Source organism: Panthera tigris, chromosome A2, assembly GCF_018350195.1.
Source record: "Panthera tigris isolate Pti1 chromosome A2, P.tigris_Pti1_mat1.1, whole genome shotgun sequence".
Taxonomy (NCBI): Eukaryota; Metazoa; Chordata; class Mammalia; order Carnivora; family Felidae; genus Panthera; species Panthera tigris.
The window spans coordinates 29,242,799-29,261,844 of NC_056661.1; the positions used below are offsets into that span (position 1 = coordinate 29,242,799).

Here is a 19,046-nt window from a genome sequence, read left to right on the forward strand (position 1 = left end):
TGAGTTTAAAGAATACAAAGAGTATTAAAATTGATTGAATTTGGGGTGCTGAGTCTGTATCTTTACTTGGGAACCTCAGATTGTTTCTTTTGCAAATCTCTGCTCCTTGCCAGTAATATATTATGTTGCTTAGTATACTCAATTCACATCTTTGAGTGCTGTTCAAATAATTTCTAAAAATTGTTTTTTAAAAAACACCTTATTATATGATGAAAATACATTTGAAGAGGGGAGTAAAATTCTTTTGTTTTAAATTATAGAAGTGCCATTCGTACATGCTTATGTTCTTAGAGAAAAAGAAATCACACATTACTGACGTGGATGGAATAAAAGGGAAAACTAAATATAGTCATCTTTAATGAATAGTTTATGTGTTAAAAAGAAATCTGGTGTTGGGGTGATAAAGTCCTTTGCCTCCCTGTTCATTTCTGAGTTGCCTCCCTAAACAGTCACTTGTGAGGAATTCCAGATCATTCCCTCCAGCTTCATGTTTTAGATGTTTGCTATTGTGATAATTGGGCAGTGACTAGAAAGTGAGGCAGTGGGAAGGTTGTAGTTTTGCTTGTGGCTGATATGAATACACACATGTACATATACACAGATAGATGCACCCACTCTTATCCGCCCCCCGCCCCCCTGCCAACACAGACACTATCAGCCTTTTTGTTGTTCATGTGTGTGTGTAGTCATTCACTCACTCATGATCAAATACCTACCATATTCCGGATGCCATCATGGATGGTAGGTTGAGAGCTCCTTATCTCTGGGGAGCTTGGAGCCCGTCCTAGGCCACACAGCATGTCCTTCAGAAGCAGGGTTTTTTTGCCCATTCTTCACCTTGCTATGTGCAGCTCACATTGTACCTCCGTACTTTTGGGGGTGTGATGAAGACGGGGTTAGCCCGCCTTCCTTGGGATAGCCCTGCCCTCTGTGTTACCTCTTGTCAGTTGGCCTGTTTCCAGCAAATACACACGTCTTGTTTTTTGTCCCAAGTGAACTCCCTTTAGACAGCTCTGCCCCTCAGCTGAGGCCCCTTAGTTCACAGTGTGCTGCATATGGATGGCTGGGAAGGCAACTGCTCTTTGGGGTATGGATTCCATTACTTTGCAGTGTCAGGGGAGGACCTTCTGATGGTTATACCTCCCTTGTTTCTTGAATTGGATGCGTCTTTGTAGGTTTGCTTTTTCCACTAATAGTTCAGTGGGCTTGGGAAGCTGGCAGGTGTGGGATCCCCAAACCTGCTTACCTGATGAAGCTCTGGGCTCTGTTGCTTTGCTTTTCCTGCAGGATGGCTAACATCACTGCTCACACGAAAGCAACACCCATGAGAGATGGTTCTGGCAGCCCTTGTCCTCCTTTGTTCCCCACCCCAGTCTTCTCAAAGGTTCTGGAAAATGACAAGCACCTCCTTTTCAGGACAAAAGGGGGATTGGTTGTAGAGATTGTGATTCCAGATAACAACTTCTGTAAAAGGTATAAATGAATATCCTGAGGATGATTCCATTCCTCCTTTCCTTTTACATCTGGCTCATTTGTGTGTGAGCTTTTCTGGTTGAGTTCAGATTTAGCCACATTCTGAGGTTGATGCTACACCCGTATGATTTCTGTAGTAAGCGGTTCATCCTTGCCTGGCCAGCCTTTTCCCAGGGTTAACTTAGCCAGTCAGGTTCCAGGCTGTGAGGGTGAGTTGAGAGAATGTCAGAATTGAAGGGGGTCTCTGGTCTAGCTCAGCAGGGAAGTTTGTATTTTTATCTCTGACTTCAAAATTGAATCACCTGGAGAACTTTCTTTAAGAAAAGTACCTGTATGCTATATCTTGGTGCCACCCCAGATCAAGTGAATCTGAATCTTAAGTGGTAGCCTCCAGGGCATAGATTATTTGTTTTGCTTTTGTTTTGTTTTTAAAGCATCCAAGGTGAGAATTAGAGCTCTAGTCCAACAATGACCTTTTATGCATGGAGAAATTGATGATCAGGTGTAGAATTGACTCATTTGAAGGTCACCAAGGTCACCTTTATAGTGTCAATTGGGGATCTTTTGTATACAAGGGACAGAAAAGGGAGCTTTGGCAGGTAATTTGTTCATGTAAATATAAAGCTTCCCACAGGAACAGTTTCAAATTACCTTTGTCATGGGCTTTAATTTTGTCAGCAGAATTGATCTATAGATTTTGCTTCCCCTGGTGTGTTTGTATTTTTGAGCTTCTCTCCTGATCTTCTCCTTGACCCCTAGCTAGGCTCCTGAGGCTTTCTGGATCCTGCCCTAACCCCGCCAGGCAGAAGGAAGAATCTCTCTGATTGACTGATGTCCCCACTGCCAAACATGTCACTGGGATCAAGGGCACGGTTTACAGTGATTGGCTGGTTTAAGCCAAACAAGGCCCCCTTGGAGCTGGCAGGGATGGGATGACAGGATAGACTGCCCATTACATGACTTAACAGGTAGACTTATGGGGCGTGGGTATGATAATGACAAAATCAGAGTCTCTGTAACAAATTTTTTCTCTATTATTTGGTATTTTTGAATCACTCTGTGCCCAGTGCTTAGCTGCTCTGCTCACAGTATCTTGTGGTGGTGTTGTAACAATGCTATGAAGCTGCTACTTTTAGCTTCATTTAACAAGCAAGGAAATTCAGGCTCAACCACATACCCTAATGGAGGTCACATTTCTGTGTTCAAGGCAGTGTTTTGCTCATTGCCTTGACAGAAAGAGGAAGGATTATTTGGGAATAATTATTTAGAGTGAACTAGCTCTAAGAAGCATATTAAACAGATACATAAAAAAGTTTCCCACATGCACAGAAAACAAATAAGCCGAACAATTATTTATGTAGTGTGCTTTAATGCAGGGAAAAAATAGAATAGGAGTGTAGGAGATGGAAAATTTTATTTTTGATCTCTAGAAGTTTAAAATGGTCAACTTCCTGGATCTCTGCATGGCTTATCTGCAAAATAGTAGGATGGGTTGCATGGTGGCTTCCTAAGCCTTTATCAACAAAAATTTTAGTTTTTGTTGTTCAGGACCAACGAACAAACATAAATGGTATCAGTATCAGGTTTACTTTTCAAGCATTTTTTTTTTAAACCAGTGTTTGGAGTTGACATGCAAGCCTAAAGCACAGATCTCCTCGACTTTCGATGGGGTTATGTTCTCATAAACTTGTTGTAAGTGGAAAATATCTTGCACTGAGAATGTATTTTATACAGCTAACCTACTGAATGCCCTAGCTTAGCCCAGCCTGCCTTAAACATGTTCAGAATGCTTACATTAGCCTACAGTTGGGCTGAATCATCAAACACAAAGCCTAGCTTATAATACTGTGTTGAATGTTTCATGTAATTCATTGGATACTCTACGGAATGTGAAAAACAATGGCTGTGTGAGTACAGATGGTTGGAGGCGGGTTGGTTGGTGATCCTCGTGGTCGTGGGGTTGATTGGTAGCTGTGCCCTCTGCTGCCCAGCATAAGGGCAAGAAGATCTTACCTGGCATATTGCCAGCCTGGGGAAAAGATCCAAATCCAACATCCGAGGTTCGGTTCCCACTGACTGCGTATGGTTTTTGCACCATTAGTAAAGCTGAAAAATTGGTAGGTTGGTCCGTCGTAAGTTGGGGACTGTCTGTACTTTACATGTTTCCTAATATGCCATCATGGTGACATCATTATCGTTACTTTGACAAATTCAGAATGGAGAATGTACTGTTTTCTTAGTGCCTTCCTAATCTTAAATTGAATCTACAGTTCTCCTAACCATCGTCCCTGCTTTTTAAAAGCACACTTGATTTTGTTTGGGTGCATTTAAATATTAACATAGATAGCTGGGATGTATTGTTTGAAGTGTAATTCCATTTCATTTTGGATTCTGGACACCTGTGGTATTTGTGTTCTTACATGTCAGTGCATTTGGGTGTGGGCTCACAAGAAGGGAAATTTACATTCATGAATTGGTTGGGAGGGGAGGAGTTTGAACACTGTAGCAGGCTCTCTGTAATGGCATAGAAGATTGGAATCATTATGAGTTTTCCAAAAATACATCATGAAACAGGGTTTCTTTTCTGAGCAGTGTTGACCTTGCGGGTTTCGCATTTCATATCTTCAGGTATAACAGGTGACTGTTTAGGGTCTAAAGGATGTGGAGGATGTGTAGTCACCATGGGAATTCTCCCAGGCCTTACACAGTGATGTGTTTGGATGGCAGAATCTGTGGCTTTGATGCAGGCAGGCTCATGTTCAGTTCCCCGATGGCTGTGTGCTTATCTGTGTTACCTGGGACCAGTTACTTAGTGTCCCTGAGCCTTAATTCCTCCAGTTGTAAAAGAGACCAAATGACCCCTTGCTCTGTGAAGATCAAATAAGGCTTAGAGGCCTTTCGCAGCTAGGACCTAGGCTTATCTACGTAGCCGGAATAAAAACCGCGGATTCCAAGTCTACTAGTTGAGGGGACATTGGGCAAGTTAAAGTTATTTAACTTCTGTAAGGTTCAGTTTGCTTATCTATAGAATGGTCTCATTATTGGGACCACCGGATGTATTATCTAGTAGTGTTCTGCAGACTATGTAAGATACTATATGTCAGGGGCTTAGTGCACCATGCTTGGTGACCCAAAGGAAAGGCTCATTGTAAACTACTCTTAGTAGTAATCCTGATAATCTGTCTAGGTTATCCTGTAGTTGTGTTTCTGTAAGTCAAGAGGTTCTATTCCACTATCCCTGAGGTGTGTGCTTCTGGGAAGTCACCCGAGGTGTGTTGGACACCCTTCCTATGTCCAGTGAACTCACTGTGCTCTCCCTCTCTTCCAGCCTTGACAGAAGGCTACGTCGGGGCCCTGCACGAGAACAGACACGGCAGCTCAGCGCAGATCCGCAGGCGTAAGGCTTCAGGTGACCCGTACTGGGCCTACTCCGGTGAGTTCATGTGTTCCAACCAGGATCACATAGGCCAGTCACCAACCCCGTGAAACTCACTGGAGAGTACTCTTTCAATCAGTTTCACACCTAACTTGTTTGTTCAAACCTTTGGTAGTTCACTACAAGTTGCAACACCGGAGCCTGTTTTTCCTCAAGGTTATATAAGTACCTTAATTTATCCCTCCCACCTGTTTTCTCAACCTGCTTTTTTTTCCCCTCAATTTGCATTTATTTCTGAACTTTACTTGTTAATGAGTTATTGTACCAAACATGTAATTTCCCAAAAGACACAGCCTTTTCTTTTCTGTCTTTTCAGTGGCAGTGATTTCAGAAAGCAGCAAATACAAGGCTAGTCTTCAGCTGCTAAATGTCTGCTAAATATTACAAAGCGTCACATACCAAAATGATCTGTTGTGCTTTAATCTAAAAAAAAATGCAACTTTATTTTCAAGTCAGATCTTCTTAGTTGAATATATTTCAGCCCTCTATGGCATTCTGCAGTTCTTTTCATTTTTGCTTTTAAACTTTTAGCCTTCAAGCCAGTGGAGACAAGAGAGCATTATTAAAAGTATGTTGAATGTTACACTGCAAATAATTTTCTTACATTCTAAGGGGGGAATAAAAATGAACACCTACAAGAATATACAGACATTTCTGGATGATGCTTCCAGCAACCATCAAAAGTAAGATAGGTGGATTGTTAGTTCCAAACGAGATTTTGATGCTTACAAATATATGGAAAATGTATTGTAGCCAATTAAGGAGGAAAGGCTGAGGAAGATAGACAACTTTGGAAATTATGGTGGCACTGGATAATTCAAATAATTTGTAGGAAAAGGCTTGAAGGCATGGGGTATTAGTATTAATAATAAATCTGTGTTTATGCAATGTCATTGCATATAGAATTGCAAGGCATTATTTTCATCATGATGCTCTGGTTTTCAATCCTGAATTTCCACCTGCAAATCTTGTTAAATTTATGTCACTGTAAAATTTATAGGCTTGATCTTTAATTACACCTTATCTATTGGCTTTTTGCATCCTTTTGTCTATTGATAAATCTCCTGCCCCTACGGGGAGAATAGCCTATCTGTTTTGTTTTGCAAGGAACAGATAGTGATTCTGAAGTCTTCCATCACACCCAACTCCTTGTGATTAGAATTATCTAATTAGAGCCTTTTTGTCACCATTTCTGATAAATGAAGGAAATTGCGCGATGAAGGCCAGAGTTACATATATACGTAGCTTCTTGCCAAGAAACACGAAGAAAATTTATCACTTTGTACCCTGTGGCTCCCATATCAGTTAGGAGGAGGCGTAAAGTGGCCTGCTATTTACAGTTCATCAATCTAGAATAATAATGCTGTTAGGCAGGAAATTGGAAGTTCTATCCCATCAGCATCTCTGATTGCAAGTGGCAGCGAAGAAATGAAAGACCTAAAACTTTTGCCATCACTCAGTTAACAATGGATGCATGTGGTGCAGTCTTTGGAATGGAGCAGTTGTTGACATCCTTAACTCCAGTGGACCTAATGAGTCTCCGTTTTGCATTTCCGGAATGCATTTCTGGAATGGATCTGGGAACTGCCTCTATCAGCAGAAGGGCTAGTAGTTCAGTGGCAGGCTTTTGGCACCTCTTTTCTGTAAAAACTCCAGAGAGTAAATATCTTAGGCTTTGTAGGCTACGTGTGGTCTCTCTTCCACTGTCGTGCAGAGGCAGCCATCGGTAATCCTAGATAAACTGGCTGGGTTTCCAGAAAAATTTATTTATGAGCACTTAAATTTGAGTTGTGTATAATTTTCATGTTTCAGGAAATATTATAGTTCCTTTTATTTTTTTTCTCCTCAATCATTTAAAAATAGAAGAACCATTCTTACTTCACAGGCTGTATTAAACTAGGTGGCCAGTTGGGTAGGGTTGGATAAGGTCCACAGGCTGTAGTTTGTCAACTCCTCTCCTAGTTGTTTTTTTTTTTTCCTGGGTGGGATACGACAGTCATATGAGGAATCTCCCAGAAGGCTATAGAGTGGTTTGGAAGAAACAGAGAAGTTACTTCCTTAAGGGGAAAATGGAGAAAATAAAAAGTAAGAGAAGACGAAAAGATTGAGACAGAGATCAATTGATGGTATATAGTCCATATGCTTTAACTTAGTTCTTCCTGAAAATTCTATGGTATCCATGGTTGCTTCACTCCAAAGTGCTGGAATATCGATTTTCATGTCAACAAGACTTTGGGTCCATCAGAGACACTTCTTAGCATTTGGCCAATAGACAAAGACAGATCAGGAAGCGGTTGTTGTCTGTCACTTTGGGTACTTGAGACCAAGGCCTTGAAACCACAGTAGACCAGAGGTCTGCTCTGAGATACAGGTATATACACCTCTAGGTATAAATGCTGCTTGGAAAGCTGGTGTGCCAAGGGAAAGGCTCGTTGTTTGTAGAGGGAATTGTTTTTAAATTTAGCAAAAGTGAAGCAGGCCATTTCTAAAAGGTTGGTTTGATGGTCTAGATTTTAATTTCATGCCTCTAATTCACAGATTTGTCTTACTTCCTCCTAAGATAATATCATTGGTGCTTTGGGGGTATGGTGTGTGAGAGTATGGATTTTGAAGTCATGTAGACTATGGCTCAAATAGGAGTTTTATCTCTTAACACTTAAAAAAAATTTTTTTTAAATGTTTATTTATTATTGAGAGAGAGTGACAGAGACAGAGCATGAGCATGGGAGGGGCAGAGAGAGAGAGGGAGACACAGAATCCGAAGCAGGCTCTGAGCTGTCAGTACAGAGCCCGACGTGGGGCCCAAACTCATGAACCGTGAGATCATGACCTGAGCCGAAGTTGGATGCTTAACCAACTGAGCCACCCAGGCGCCCCTGTCTCCTACTATTTTTGTGACATTGGGAGGACATTTAATTTCTTGTAGATTGAGGTTCTCCATTTTTGAAATGGGGATAATTAAGAACGCTTCCCTCATAGAGTTGTTTTGGGGATGAAATGAGATGATATGTGTGAAAAATAACATAGTCTCTTGCATCCAGTACCTAATATTCCTGCTGTTTTTGACATGATTACTAATTACTTTTGCTGCTGTTGATGTTGTTAATTGCAATTCTCAGTGGGTACCTGTGACGGGCCACTGGGTGATCGCTTGGTTATACTGGGAGCTGAGTAAGCTAAATTTTGTCAGTTAAATTCACAAGAACTCCCCATTTGGGATTTGGGAATGAGGGTTTAAACAAACTATCCTCAACTGTACTATACACACCATGGCTGTTTTTGTGTATAAAGTTTTACTGAAACACAACCATGCCCACTCCTTTGGGTATTGCCTACGGCCCCTTACGTGGTGGGGTTGAGTAGGTGCTACAGACTGACCAAGGATATCTTTATCTGGCCCTTTAGAGAAAAGGTTTACCAACTCGTGCTCACATTGAGATAGCTTGGGTTTATTAGCCTAACTCATAAACAGAACTGTTCAGAGATTTGGAAAATGTCTTCTTTTTAAAAAAATTTTTTCCTCCCTTGCATTTTCCCTTGAGCTGCAATGTCCTCAGCAAGTCTAGTTAGCATTCAGAAGGGAGTCTGGTGGAAAGGACTGGGGATGAAGAAAGAGATGAATGGAGAAGGATGTGCTACAGGAGCTGGATCAGGGAGAGGGTTGGGTGTTGGCGCTTCTGGGGCCCCGTGCCCCTGGGTTACTGCGTCCTGCTCAGTAGGCTGCCTTTGTGGAGGTGGGGTTTGGTGCCTGATGCTGACCCAGTTACTCTGCTGGCATCCCACCACGTTCACTTTAGGAGAGTTGTGCAAATTTTCGAGCTGGGGATATTGTCACAACCGTAGTTCATTGATGTTAGTGTAACTTTCGCATTAGGACTAACCAGGTTATTTCCGTTTGTCCGTATCACTTTGGGTAATGCACACTTCCTCGTTACATTTGAGATGCTAAAATCTTTACTTCTGTAGGCTTATCAGACAGTGCCACTGTGAACATCTAGCATAGAGGACTGTTTATTGAGGAGCCTGGAAATACGTGCTCTGGTCCCATTGGGATCATCTGAAGATTGGTTATCTCTCTGGGTTTTATTTTCATCTACTGTAAAAGGGGGGGGGTCATAATATCTGAGTCCAATGTGAAAGTCTCATGCATAAGAGATACAAAGTGGAACATAAATGTAAGATATTATTATCAAATGTTAATAATAGCTTTGTAATTTCAAGATTACTTTCTATCTTTGGGTTTATTTTCCTTATTCCAAGATAGGGACAAAAGGGGAAAGACCTCTTTATGTATTTCAGAATTATACTGGAAAAAAAAAACCCAAAGATTGAATAAGAGTATCTCACTGGACATATTAAAATAATCTCTCTGTTAGTTTTACTTGACTAAGACACAGATATTTTTCTGTGTTACTTGAAGTGATGACAGCTCATGAATTTTGGAATTTGCCCAGAACTTCTGTAATTATTACACAAAAAGTAACAAATGCTAGGTAGGTCATTGTTGCCGGAAAGGGAAATGAGAAACAAATCTGGAGCAAGTTCAAGGGGAAATTGGAGGCATTTCTATAAAGCTATCTGTTTTTTCTCTTCCCCCTTAGAGACTTGGGGAAATGTAAGTTGCGGTTTCTTCTCCTACCCTTTTTTTACTTACCCTGTTTGATTTTCTGCATTTCGGGTAATCCATACCTCATGTTCCTTCTGTGTAGAAAGAGTCTATCAACCAGTACAAGGGGGGACAATTCTCATTGTTAGAGGAATCCAAAATTGAGATGAGTGATGCCAGAACTGCCTGCAAGAAGTGTCTGGTGTTGTGCTGAGCAGTGGTCAAGCAGGATTATTCTAAGAGGCATTCCAGCTGTGGCCAGGACATCATAGGAGGCACCCAAGGTCCCTTTTCATTGTCCTGGTTGGTGACTTACTCGGCTGTACAATGGAGACCAAAAGAGGACATATCTTGCAGGATGGCTTTTTGAGGGTTATATGTAACATATGTAAGCACCTGCTGTAATTCTTGGCCCCTGCTCTGGAGTGGAATACGCGTTGCCCATTTGGCTCCTAATTATATGCCACCCCACTACATTCTTCATATAGACATCTTGTTTTAGAATACACGTGCGTGTGAGTATGTGGGGCATGGAGGTGTATGTTTCATTTCCCTAGCGAAATGTAGAATCCTTGAGGACGAGGATTATAAGTCCTTTTTTTTTTTCCTGCTGTGTGCCCGAGTATCTCATTTTGTGCCTATTTGGTGCATATTTTTCAAGTGGGTGAATGGATGTACAGATAAATGAACTCCTGTCAGAGTCTGGGCTTGAGGACTCACTAAGGGGATCCTGCCATGAAATTCAGATAAATTAGTGGGTGATTTACAAAAGGCTTCCCCATTGGATCCTTTTAATCAGCTCCCCTGGTGAACTTAAGATATAATTAAATTCCTAAAATATAATTTCCATGCCTCTTTTTAATAATGCCTATGAAGGGTAAAGCAAAATATACCTGCCTGTAGAAGCCTGCTCTTGTGATTGGGAGAACGGAAGCCACATTAGAACCTCAGAGTTTGATATTAATATTGTATTGTGTGCTCTTCTCCTAAAGACTTCTGTGAAGTTTCTGAAGGGAATCATTTCCCTAGAGACATTGCGTTTGCAATAGAGAGCTTCTTATCTGATGGAACCGCACCATTGGGGAGGAATCAGTCTTGAGATTCATGTTCCAAGTCCCAGCTCAATGTTCCCTCCACTTTGATGCCTAGCCTGAACCCCCTCTCCCTTATCAGTCTCCCTTTGTTTTTCTTTTTCTTAAATTAATTTAAAAAAAAAGCTTATTTATTTTTGAGAGAGAGGGAGAGAATGAACAGGGGAGGGGCAGAGAGCAAGGAGGAGATAGAATCCCAAGCAGGATCCATGCTGTCAGCACAGAGCCCGATCTCACCAACCCTGAGATCATGACCTGGACTGAAATCAAGAGTCAATTGCTTAGCTGACTGAGCTACCCAGGCACCCCAACCTCTCTTTGTTTTTTACACTTAATTTCTCTCTTTATAACTCCCTATTACTCTATGTACCATTCTAAGTAGAAGATACTTATTCACTGAACACACTTATTAATTACTTACTGTATTTCAGGTGTTGTGCTATAATGGGAGGGGTCAGAGAGGCTCCCAGAATTATTGCTGCCTGATCCCAGCCGTTAAAGACAGGCAGGTGTTTTCCAGGACATGAGGAGGCCTTGAGGCGTGAAATGACCTGGCAGTGACTGGGGAAATGAAAGGAGCTCAGTAAGTGTAGAGCATATGGTAGGGTGGAGGAAGTTGAGGGAATAATGCAGAGTATTGGACCATGAAGCGTCTTTCAGTATTCTGCCAGTGACCTAGAACATCTATCGGAGAGTGATGGGGAAGCGTTTAAAGGTTTCGTGGTGGAAACGGAGTATGTTGGCTTTATATTTGAAGAAGACCACTGGTTGTAGGGTTAAGGATTGGTCAGTGGGAGAAGTAGGCGGGATGAAAAATGGTGAAGTTGTATTATCAGAGATTTGAGAGATGAAAGGAAAGAGTTCATGGGAATTCATTACCATTAGTATCGGGAAGAGAATGCAAAATAAATTGTCTAGGATAATCCCGCGGCTGATCCAAGATGGCATTGCATTTAATTTAAAATGAGTCAAGAGGAGTTGGGTATGAAGGTAAAAAATTTGCACTGAATATTAAGATATGGTGTAGTGTTTTGTCCGTATTTCCTGCTCTCTTAAACCTTATGTTGCTTGAACAGAACCTTTGTGTGTAATTAATCTTGGTATTTCCCTGTTCTTAGTTAAATATTTTGGAATAGGAGGGCCTCAAGGTAGGGAACACATTGAAGAACAAACTGTTTCTTCCTATAGGTACTCTTTTTTCTTTTACACTTGATCTGTGATTACAAGGATAGATAGGGTGAGAAAAAAACACATATGGTCACACACTAATCAGGACTTTATGTATAAAAGAGAAAAGTGTGTTGCCATATGCTTAAGATACCTTGAGCATTTTTCAATACTTGGCCAAGTTTGGCTTTTTCTTTCCATCTCTCCCCCACTCCACTGTTGGAAAGGGACTGTTCTCATATCTTAAAGATGCCTTCTTTTTCTTTCCTTTCTTTCTTTTTTTTTTTAAACCTTCTTCTAATCTTTGCCACCCGAGTATTTAAGTTTTTGGCATCTTCTCCCTGGAGATGGTTTCATGAGTGTTTGCCAAGTTCATGGATGCTATTGTATGCTGTAAAGGACATCAGTAAATTCCTTAGGGTCCTTGTGACCCTTGGAAAAGCCTCTGAGGAAGATGAAATATTGTTCAGTGCTGTGTTCGTGTCAAGTAATATATATCAGTGATAAACACTTTCAATTGTTGCTCTGATGGGACATTTAAAATGTGGTTAAATGGAAGCCTGAGAGTGTGGGTTTTCAATTGACTCTGAAGGTAGGTTGGTGGAGCCTTTTTGGAGGGTTCTCTGGCAATATGTGTGAAAATGTTAAATATTTATAGTCTTTGATCCAGCACTTCTGTTTCTAGGAATTTGTGTTTTAGAAACACTTGTGAACATCCCCAATGTGACATTGTGTTTAACAGACGAAGTAATCATAACTAGGGACCTGGGTAATTATACTACATTCTTATGATGAAACTCATACTACACATCCACCAAAGTGAAATAGGCAGAAGATACTAGAATAACGTGGGTAATAAGGTCCTATTAATGATTAGAGCTGATAGGTCTGGAGACTATAGACAGAAGTTAATTGTGGTTATTATTGAAAAATGAGGGATATTTCCTTTTTTTTACATTTATATCTATAATACTTTAACATGTTACAGAATTATATCTAGAATATTTTAATTTCTTATACCAGTACATTCATAATATTTCCTAAAGTAATCCTTTTATTTTAGAGTAGATGGCTGAATGGTATTAAATGTAGGCAGTTGCCTTTGTAACAATTTTGAGGAGAGAGAAAGAAAGGAACAACTAAAAGGAAATCCAGAAGGGAGGTAAAAGCTCTTTTGTCTCTATAATTGGCTGTATCCAAACTTTTTAGGTGGAACAGTCCACTGGCATTTCAAATTTTATAAAATGCTGGTATGAACTGTGCAGAAATTAATGAACTGATATTGACTCAGTTTGAAAATGAACATCAAGATTTATTGAGCAAAGCAGTAAATATTGAGCCAGGCAGAGATAAGGTCAATATTTGCTTTGATACAACATAAATCTTAATATTCAATAATCTATAAATTTAGTGTCTACAGAAGGCATACAGAGTTATCTATAAGTATATATCTTTTCGTATCTGTGATGGATCAGAGTCAAGTATCTTTTTTCCTGGTTATAAATTTGAGCGGATGATGTTCTCTCCTTTGAAACTAGCTTGTTGGGGGCAAAGGTGGGGGGAGTGTGGGTTAGTGGAAAGACATTATTACTTTAAAATTTCAAAAGAAAGATATTCCTAGCCTCATACATGCCTTAAAAAAAAGCTAGAAAGCAATTATCCGAATGTGCTGTGTGATTTACTTAAAGGCTGGTCATCTTTTTTCTGACCTAACACTATGTGCTCATTTATTATATCTGATTTGGTTCATAAAACCCACTACCCTGACTCCCTGAATAGGGAAATATTCTACCATTCCCTTTGGATATTGGTAAGCTATGTTATGTGGAATTTCTTTTTTTCTTTCTTTTTTTTTGGCGGGGGGGCAGGAAAAATGTCATTGATACATATCATGATGAGTAACACTTTATTGGCCATTCTCTTTATTGAAATATTAAGTTGAACTGCACTCTTTATCTTGTTGTCTCTTCTATTCATGGGGTGGGCATGGTGGCAGTATAAAAAGCAGAAATGTCTTGCTGGATTGTGAACTTTTATTACTGCTCATATGTAGCTGGTATGAGTGTCTCATGTGCTTAAAGACTGAATTTACTCAGTCCACAAGTTCAAGTGTAATTAATCTGTACACGAGCAAAAGTCTTATATGGTTCAGTTGATGTCAGGCTACCTTCTGTATTCTTCCAGTCTGAGGACAGTGTACCGTGGCAGTGTTAGCCTTGAGTGGTTTCTTTTCTTTTTTTTATTTTTATTTTTTTTATTTTTTTAAAAAAAAAATTTTTTTTTCAACGTTTTTAATTTATTTTTGGGACAGAGAGAGACAGAGCATGAACGGGGGAGGGGCAGAGAGAGAGGGAGACACAGAATCGGAAACAGGCTCCAGGCTCCGAGCCATCAGCCCAGAGCCTGACGCGGGGCTCGAACTCACAGACCGCGAGATCGTGACCTGGCTGAAGTCGGACGCTTAACCGACTGCGCCACCCAGGCGCCCCACTTTTCTTTTTTTTAATGTTTATTTATTTTTGAGACAGAGGGAGACAGAGCGTGAGTAGGGGAGGGGCAGAGAGAGAGGAAGACAAGAGAGTCTGACACAGGCTCCGGGCTCTGAGCAGTCAGCACAGAGCCTGATGCGGGACTCGAACCCATGAACCGTGAGATCATGACCTGAGCCGAAGTCGGACACTTAACCGACAGAGCCACACAGGGGCCCTAGCCTTCAGTGGTTTCTTAAGTGATCCTGAAATTAACCACACCTCCACCTTGCAGCTGGTAATTTCACATGACTCTATTTGAAATCAGTAGCATCAAGGGTAGTACATATTCCTGGTTGTCATTCTTGCTACTAAAATTTAACCTGTCTTCTTTTTAATTTATATTCACCCTATACATATACATACCATGGAACCTTACCTTCTTATGTAATACTTTGTAGTAACTCTACGAATTGTTACTTTTCATTAATCTTACTATAGTATTAATAAATAGTGTTTTCCCTGAGTGTAGTATTGAATGTGATATGATGTCATGAGAAATGACTCTACCCCTATATAAGAAACTGACGTTTAACATAATAAAGTCCTGTTTATCAAGGAGAACGTCATAGTTTGGTGCTAATAAATTTTTAATACTTCTGTCACTTACCAGTATCTCTTTTTAATGGAGATAGTTCTTGTCCAGAGCCTTCAGCTGGGGGAGAGTATTTTAGAATTTGATCTTGTGGGTTTTACTATATCCTGGTACCCTTAATATTTGGCAGGCTATGCTAATTTTCCATTCCGGGCTGGTTAAATTTCCTATTAATTGTATATTTAAGATTTTATAAAAAGTGAACCAGTTTGAAGAAAAATTTAAACTTAGCATTTATACAATTGGTGTTCCAATATGGCAAAATAAATCTTCTTCTCTAGGAAGTATTATTATCATCACGGAAGAATTGAAAGCCTCTTCTTGTATGCCATACAATCAACCTGTATCTGTGACGTGAAAATCACAGAGGGTAAAGAGTTTCTTTGAATTGGCTTAAAAATTAGGGAAAATACTTAGTGGCCTAATTTAAAAAGTATGACTCACTGTGTGTCCTGCTTCTAGCATAGCCATATAGATTATTAAAAATCTTAAAATACACATTGGGGCCAAGCGCCGTGAGTTTCTCCTCCATAACCTTCTCAGCCACTCCTCCTATTTTGAGACCTCCCCAGGATCAAACAGTGGACCTCTGTACACATCCTCCACTAGCCATTGTTACTGGCTATTGCCTCTGATTTATTAAATATTTTAAATTGATGGAGGGAATTTCATAGTGAAAGAGTGGGGTGTGGTGAGGTATGTATGCATTATGTTCTTATATAATAAGAGCATTATTATGCTCTTCAGCCCACTTAGTGAATTTAGTTGACCTTGACATCTTTCCTGGACTTGGGAAACCACTTGATCCAGATTTCCTGTTTGTGTTGATCTACATTCTCCCAGTTGGAAGGCCATTTTCTGGGAGGAAAAGAGCTCCTTCTAGAAGCTGCATGAAACTTTGCTACTCCCAAAGGGATCATTAAGTTGCCCTGCCCCAATTATTGTTGGCCTCTTTCCCCCCTGGAACCCATTTTTCTCTGTCCCACCCTTACCCTAGTTCCAAGTGTGAGGACAGTGTTCTTCCTTCTAGCAGGGTGTGCATGCCATTAGTACATTTGGTAGTGATTGGTTGTTGAGAAATTTGAGCAGGAAAATGAAACCTGAACTTCTTCTAGGCTGTTTGAGTAGTATCTGCAAAGATGAGAGAAGCCATTTGTAGCATGTTTCTGCTTCTGGGGCTCACTGTGATAATGGAGGTATTTTCTCCTCACTGTTGTGAAATACATAGTCCACACTCTTCTCTTGGGGAATGATTTTGACACTTTTTGAAGTCCTGTGGCTTTTACATTCTTATACCACCTGTTAATGAGCTATCTTACAACATCCTCTTCATCTAAAGATTGCCCTTTCTCTCACCATCCACTAGGGTGTGAAAAGGAAATTTCAACACTCAGGGCCAATTGGACCACATACCCGCTGTGCCAGAAAGAACTAGTCAGATTTGCCTCCCTTTGTCTTATGAGTAGTCCTGGCTGCTGGCAGTATTACGAGGATTTTTCTCCTATATTCACACAGAAGTTATTTCCAAGAGCATGTCTTCATATAAAGATTTGTTTTAGCATCCATTTCCATGTTTTAGCCTCTGGAAAAGATCTGACTGTCTAGGCTTAATAATAAGGGCAATTTATGATCTAAGATAGCCTTCTAGAGGCAGGGCACTTCTGGGCAGTATCTTTTACTCTGCCATCTTTAAAGTGTACTCCATGTTGTTTATACTTTACCATCAATGGGCTTGTTCCTCAGAATCACTTATCTCATGACTTGAATACAGCTTGAGCAGTTCTAGAAGTCACATGCTGAGGTACAAAGGCCAGAGAAAGAAGAGAAGGTATCCTTTTCTTGTGTCTCTAGTTAAGTGCCTGTAACATGTTCCTCTAGGCACTCCATCCCTGGCCAATCAACCCTTCTGTCCCATTGGTCAGAACTGGATCACATGTTCATGCTTAATCCAGTCACTAGCAAGAGATTTAGACCCATCAGGATCTACCTAAGAATAGCAGGGGGAATGGCTGGCTGTTGGCAAAGTACCCCATGATGCTTGCTACCCTCCTTACCTTCCAGATCTTGAAAGCTAAGCAACCATGTGACGCTGAATAAAGGAAGAAATTATAAGAAAGAAATTTTTTTCCTTTTGAAGTGAAAATTTGATTCTAGAAGCCTGACATGGTTGCAAATAAGATAATAAAGTTTCATGAATGTAGGGTACTTTACAGTGTTCGTGGTTGCACTCTCCAGTTCTGTCACCACTGGTGATACATGGCTATTTACATTTAAATTCATTAAAGCTAGATTTCGAGTTCTCAGTAGCCACAAGTGGCTAATGACTACCCTTTGCTACAGCAGCGATATAGAACTTCACTATCCTTCTAGAAAGCCCTATTGGACAATGCTATTCAGGGGATTTAGACATTATAGAGAAGTCAGCAGGTACATTTACTGAGTACAGACTGTCTCAGACACTGGGCATATTGCTCTGTCTTAATTGATGTTCAAACCAGCAGTCTGAGATAATGCCCCCCCCCTTTTTTTTCCAGAAACCTTGGTGGGGAAGTGGCTTCCTAGGGAGCAAGTTAGAGACCTCTCCTGAGCAATGATATAACCTGTCTGTCTGTCCCCCTTCCCCAGGCTGGGAGTCACTGGAGCCACGTTTGGAAATAAGACAACCCAATACATGCAAACATTCTCTTAAATGCAAAGCGTTAGGTACACATGCTGATTTAAGATCTTCCTGAAAAACTTGTATACACTCCCAAGTATACAAGCTTCTCAAATCCAGAAAGGCCCCTTGTAGGTCCCTCTTCCCCTTGGTGGTCTTGGGGAATTATACTACTTTAGGACCTAAACATTATTTTTGCTGAGGTTCTATGTTTTTGGCTAAAGAAATCAGGGACTTTAGTGAATATTGTGTGTGTGTGTCTGTGTGTGTCTGTGTGTGTCTGTGTGTGTCTGTCTTCCTTCCTCTAGTCTTCAATTCATTGAGGCATTTGCCAAAAGAGTATTTGTCAAACACTGGCCACGAGGCCGGCTGAGTCCTAGGAACTAGGGCTACAACAGAGAACAAAATAAACAAATGCCATTCCTATGTGGTGGAGGCTGACAGGGAAACATACACAAAATAATATGTAATCTCCTCAAATAATGCTGTAACAAAAAAAGTAAAATAAGGCAGTTGAGGGTGACGAAGGGCAGAGAGGTGCTATTTCAAAAGGAGAAGCCAGAGATGGCTTCTCTGATAAGGTGGTATTTGGGGAGAGACTTGAGTATAACAAGGGACTAAGCCCTGTGGATGTGTGGGCAGGCATTCCGGGTGAGGTTATGAAGGGAGATAGTAGAATTCAGAAAATTTAGATGTTGGACCTAAAATCACACTGCTGACTTCAGCTGGGCCTTATTCTAGCATCTAGAATCTTGATTCGCCCAGGTTGCTGTAACAGTGTCTACAGTGCCCACAACAGCCTCCATAACAAAGAATTATCTGGCCCAAAATGTCAATAGTGCCAAGGCTGAGAAACCCTCTGGGAGGGGCCTGCCAGAGCTCATTGCGTTTACACAGATGGTTGCCATGATGTGATGAGAATTCCACTTTCTAGTTAGTTGTTGATCCAAATCCTCAAAGTTGGACAACTGAGTCAGGTTTCTGTGGCAAGAATGCAACAGGCTGAGTCATGAAGGGTGGCTAAGGTATTCCAGAGTCCAGCGAGCAGCTTGGTGTTCAGTCCTCTGTGGAGACTGGAAAGGAGAAATGGAAAGCTTAGCAAGCTGACCATTCTGGGAGTCGAGGCATAGAATTGTAAAGGAATGAATCACAACACGGGTTGGGTGAAAAGCCCACCTCTCATGTCTTGTGAAGGCAATGAGTGATAGCCACACCACAGTAAAGAGGCGGTGAGATTGCTTTTATTATTATTGTTTTATTTTTGAGGTCCCTGGTGACTACTCCATGTGTCAACCCTTTGATCTAAGAGGCTGCTGTGAAATATTATCTGTCTTCATATTGCTAACCATGAAGGACCTTCCAGCATAGCTGATCAAGCCATTGCAGCACCATGAGAAAATTTATAGTTATCCAGTGTGAAACTTGACAAGTCACTTCAATGCTGGGCAGGGCGTAGCACACGTTCTTAAGTGATCACTTTTAACAAAGGGAGTG

The 19,046-nt window shown here is 40.8% G+C and overlaps 1 protein-coding gene across 4 annotated transcripts in view; it reads left to right on the plus strand.

Annotated features, from left to right (window-relative positions):
• The window catches only part of PTPRG (protein tyrosine phosphatase receptor type G), a 710,659-nt gene that overhangs the window by 171,863 nt on the left and 519,750 nt on the right, over positions 1–19,046 (plus strand). For all 4 annotated transcript variants that reach the window (XM_042979322.1, XM_042979323.1, XM_042979324.1 and 1 more), the window contains exon 2: positions 4,802–4,906. In XM_042979322.1, coding sequence (XP_042835256.1) covers positions 4,802–4,906 — 105 coding nt within the window. The remainder of the gene's footprint in view (positions 1–4,801; positions 4,907–19,046) is intronic.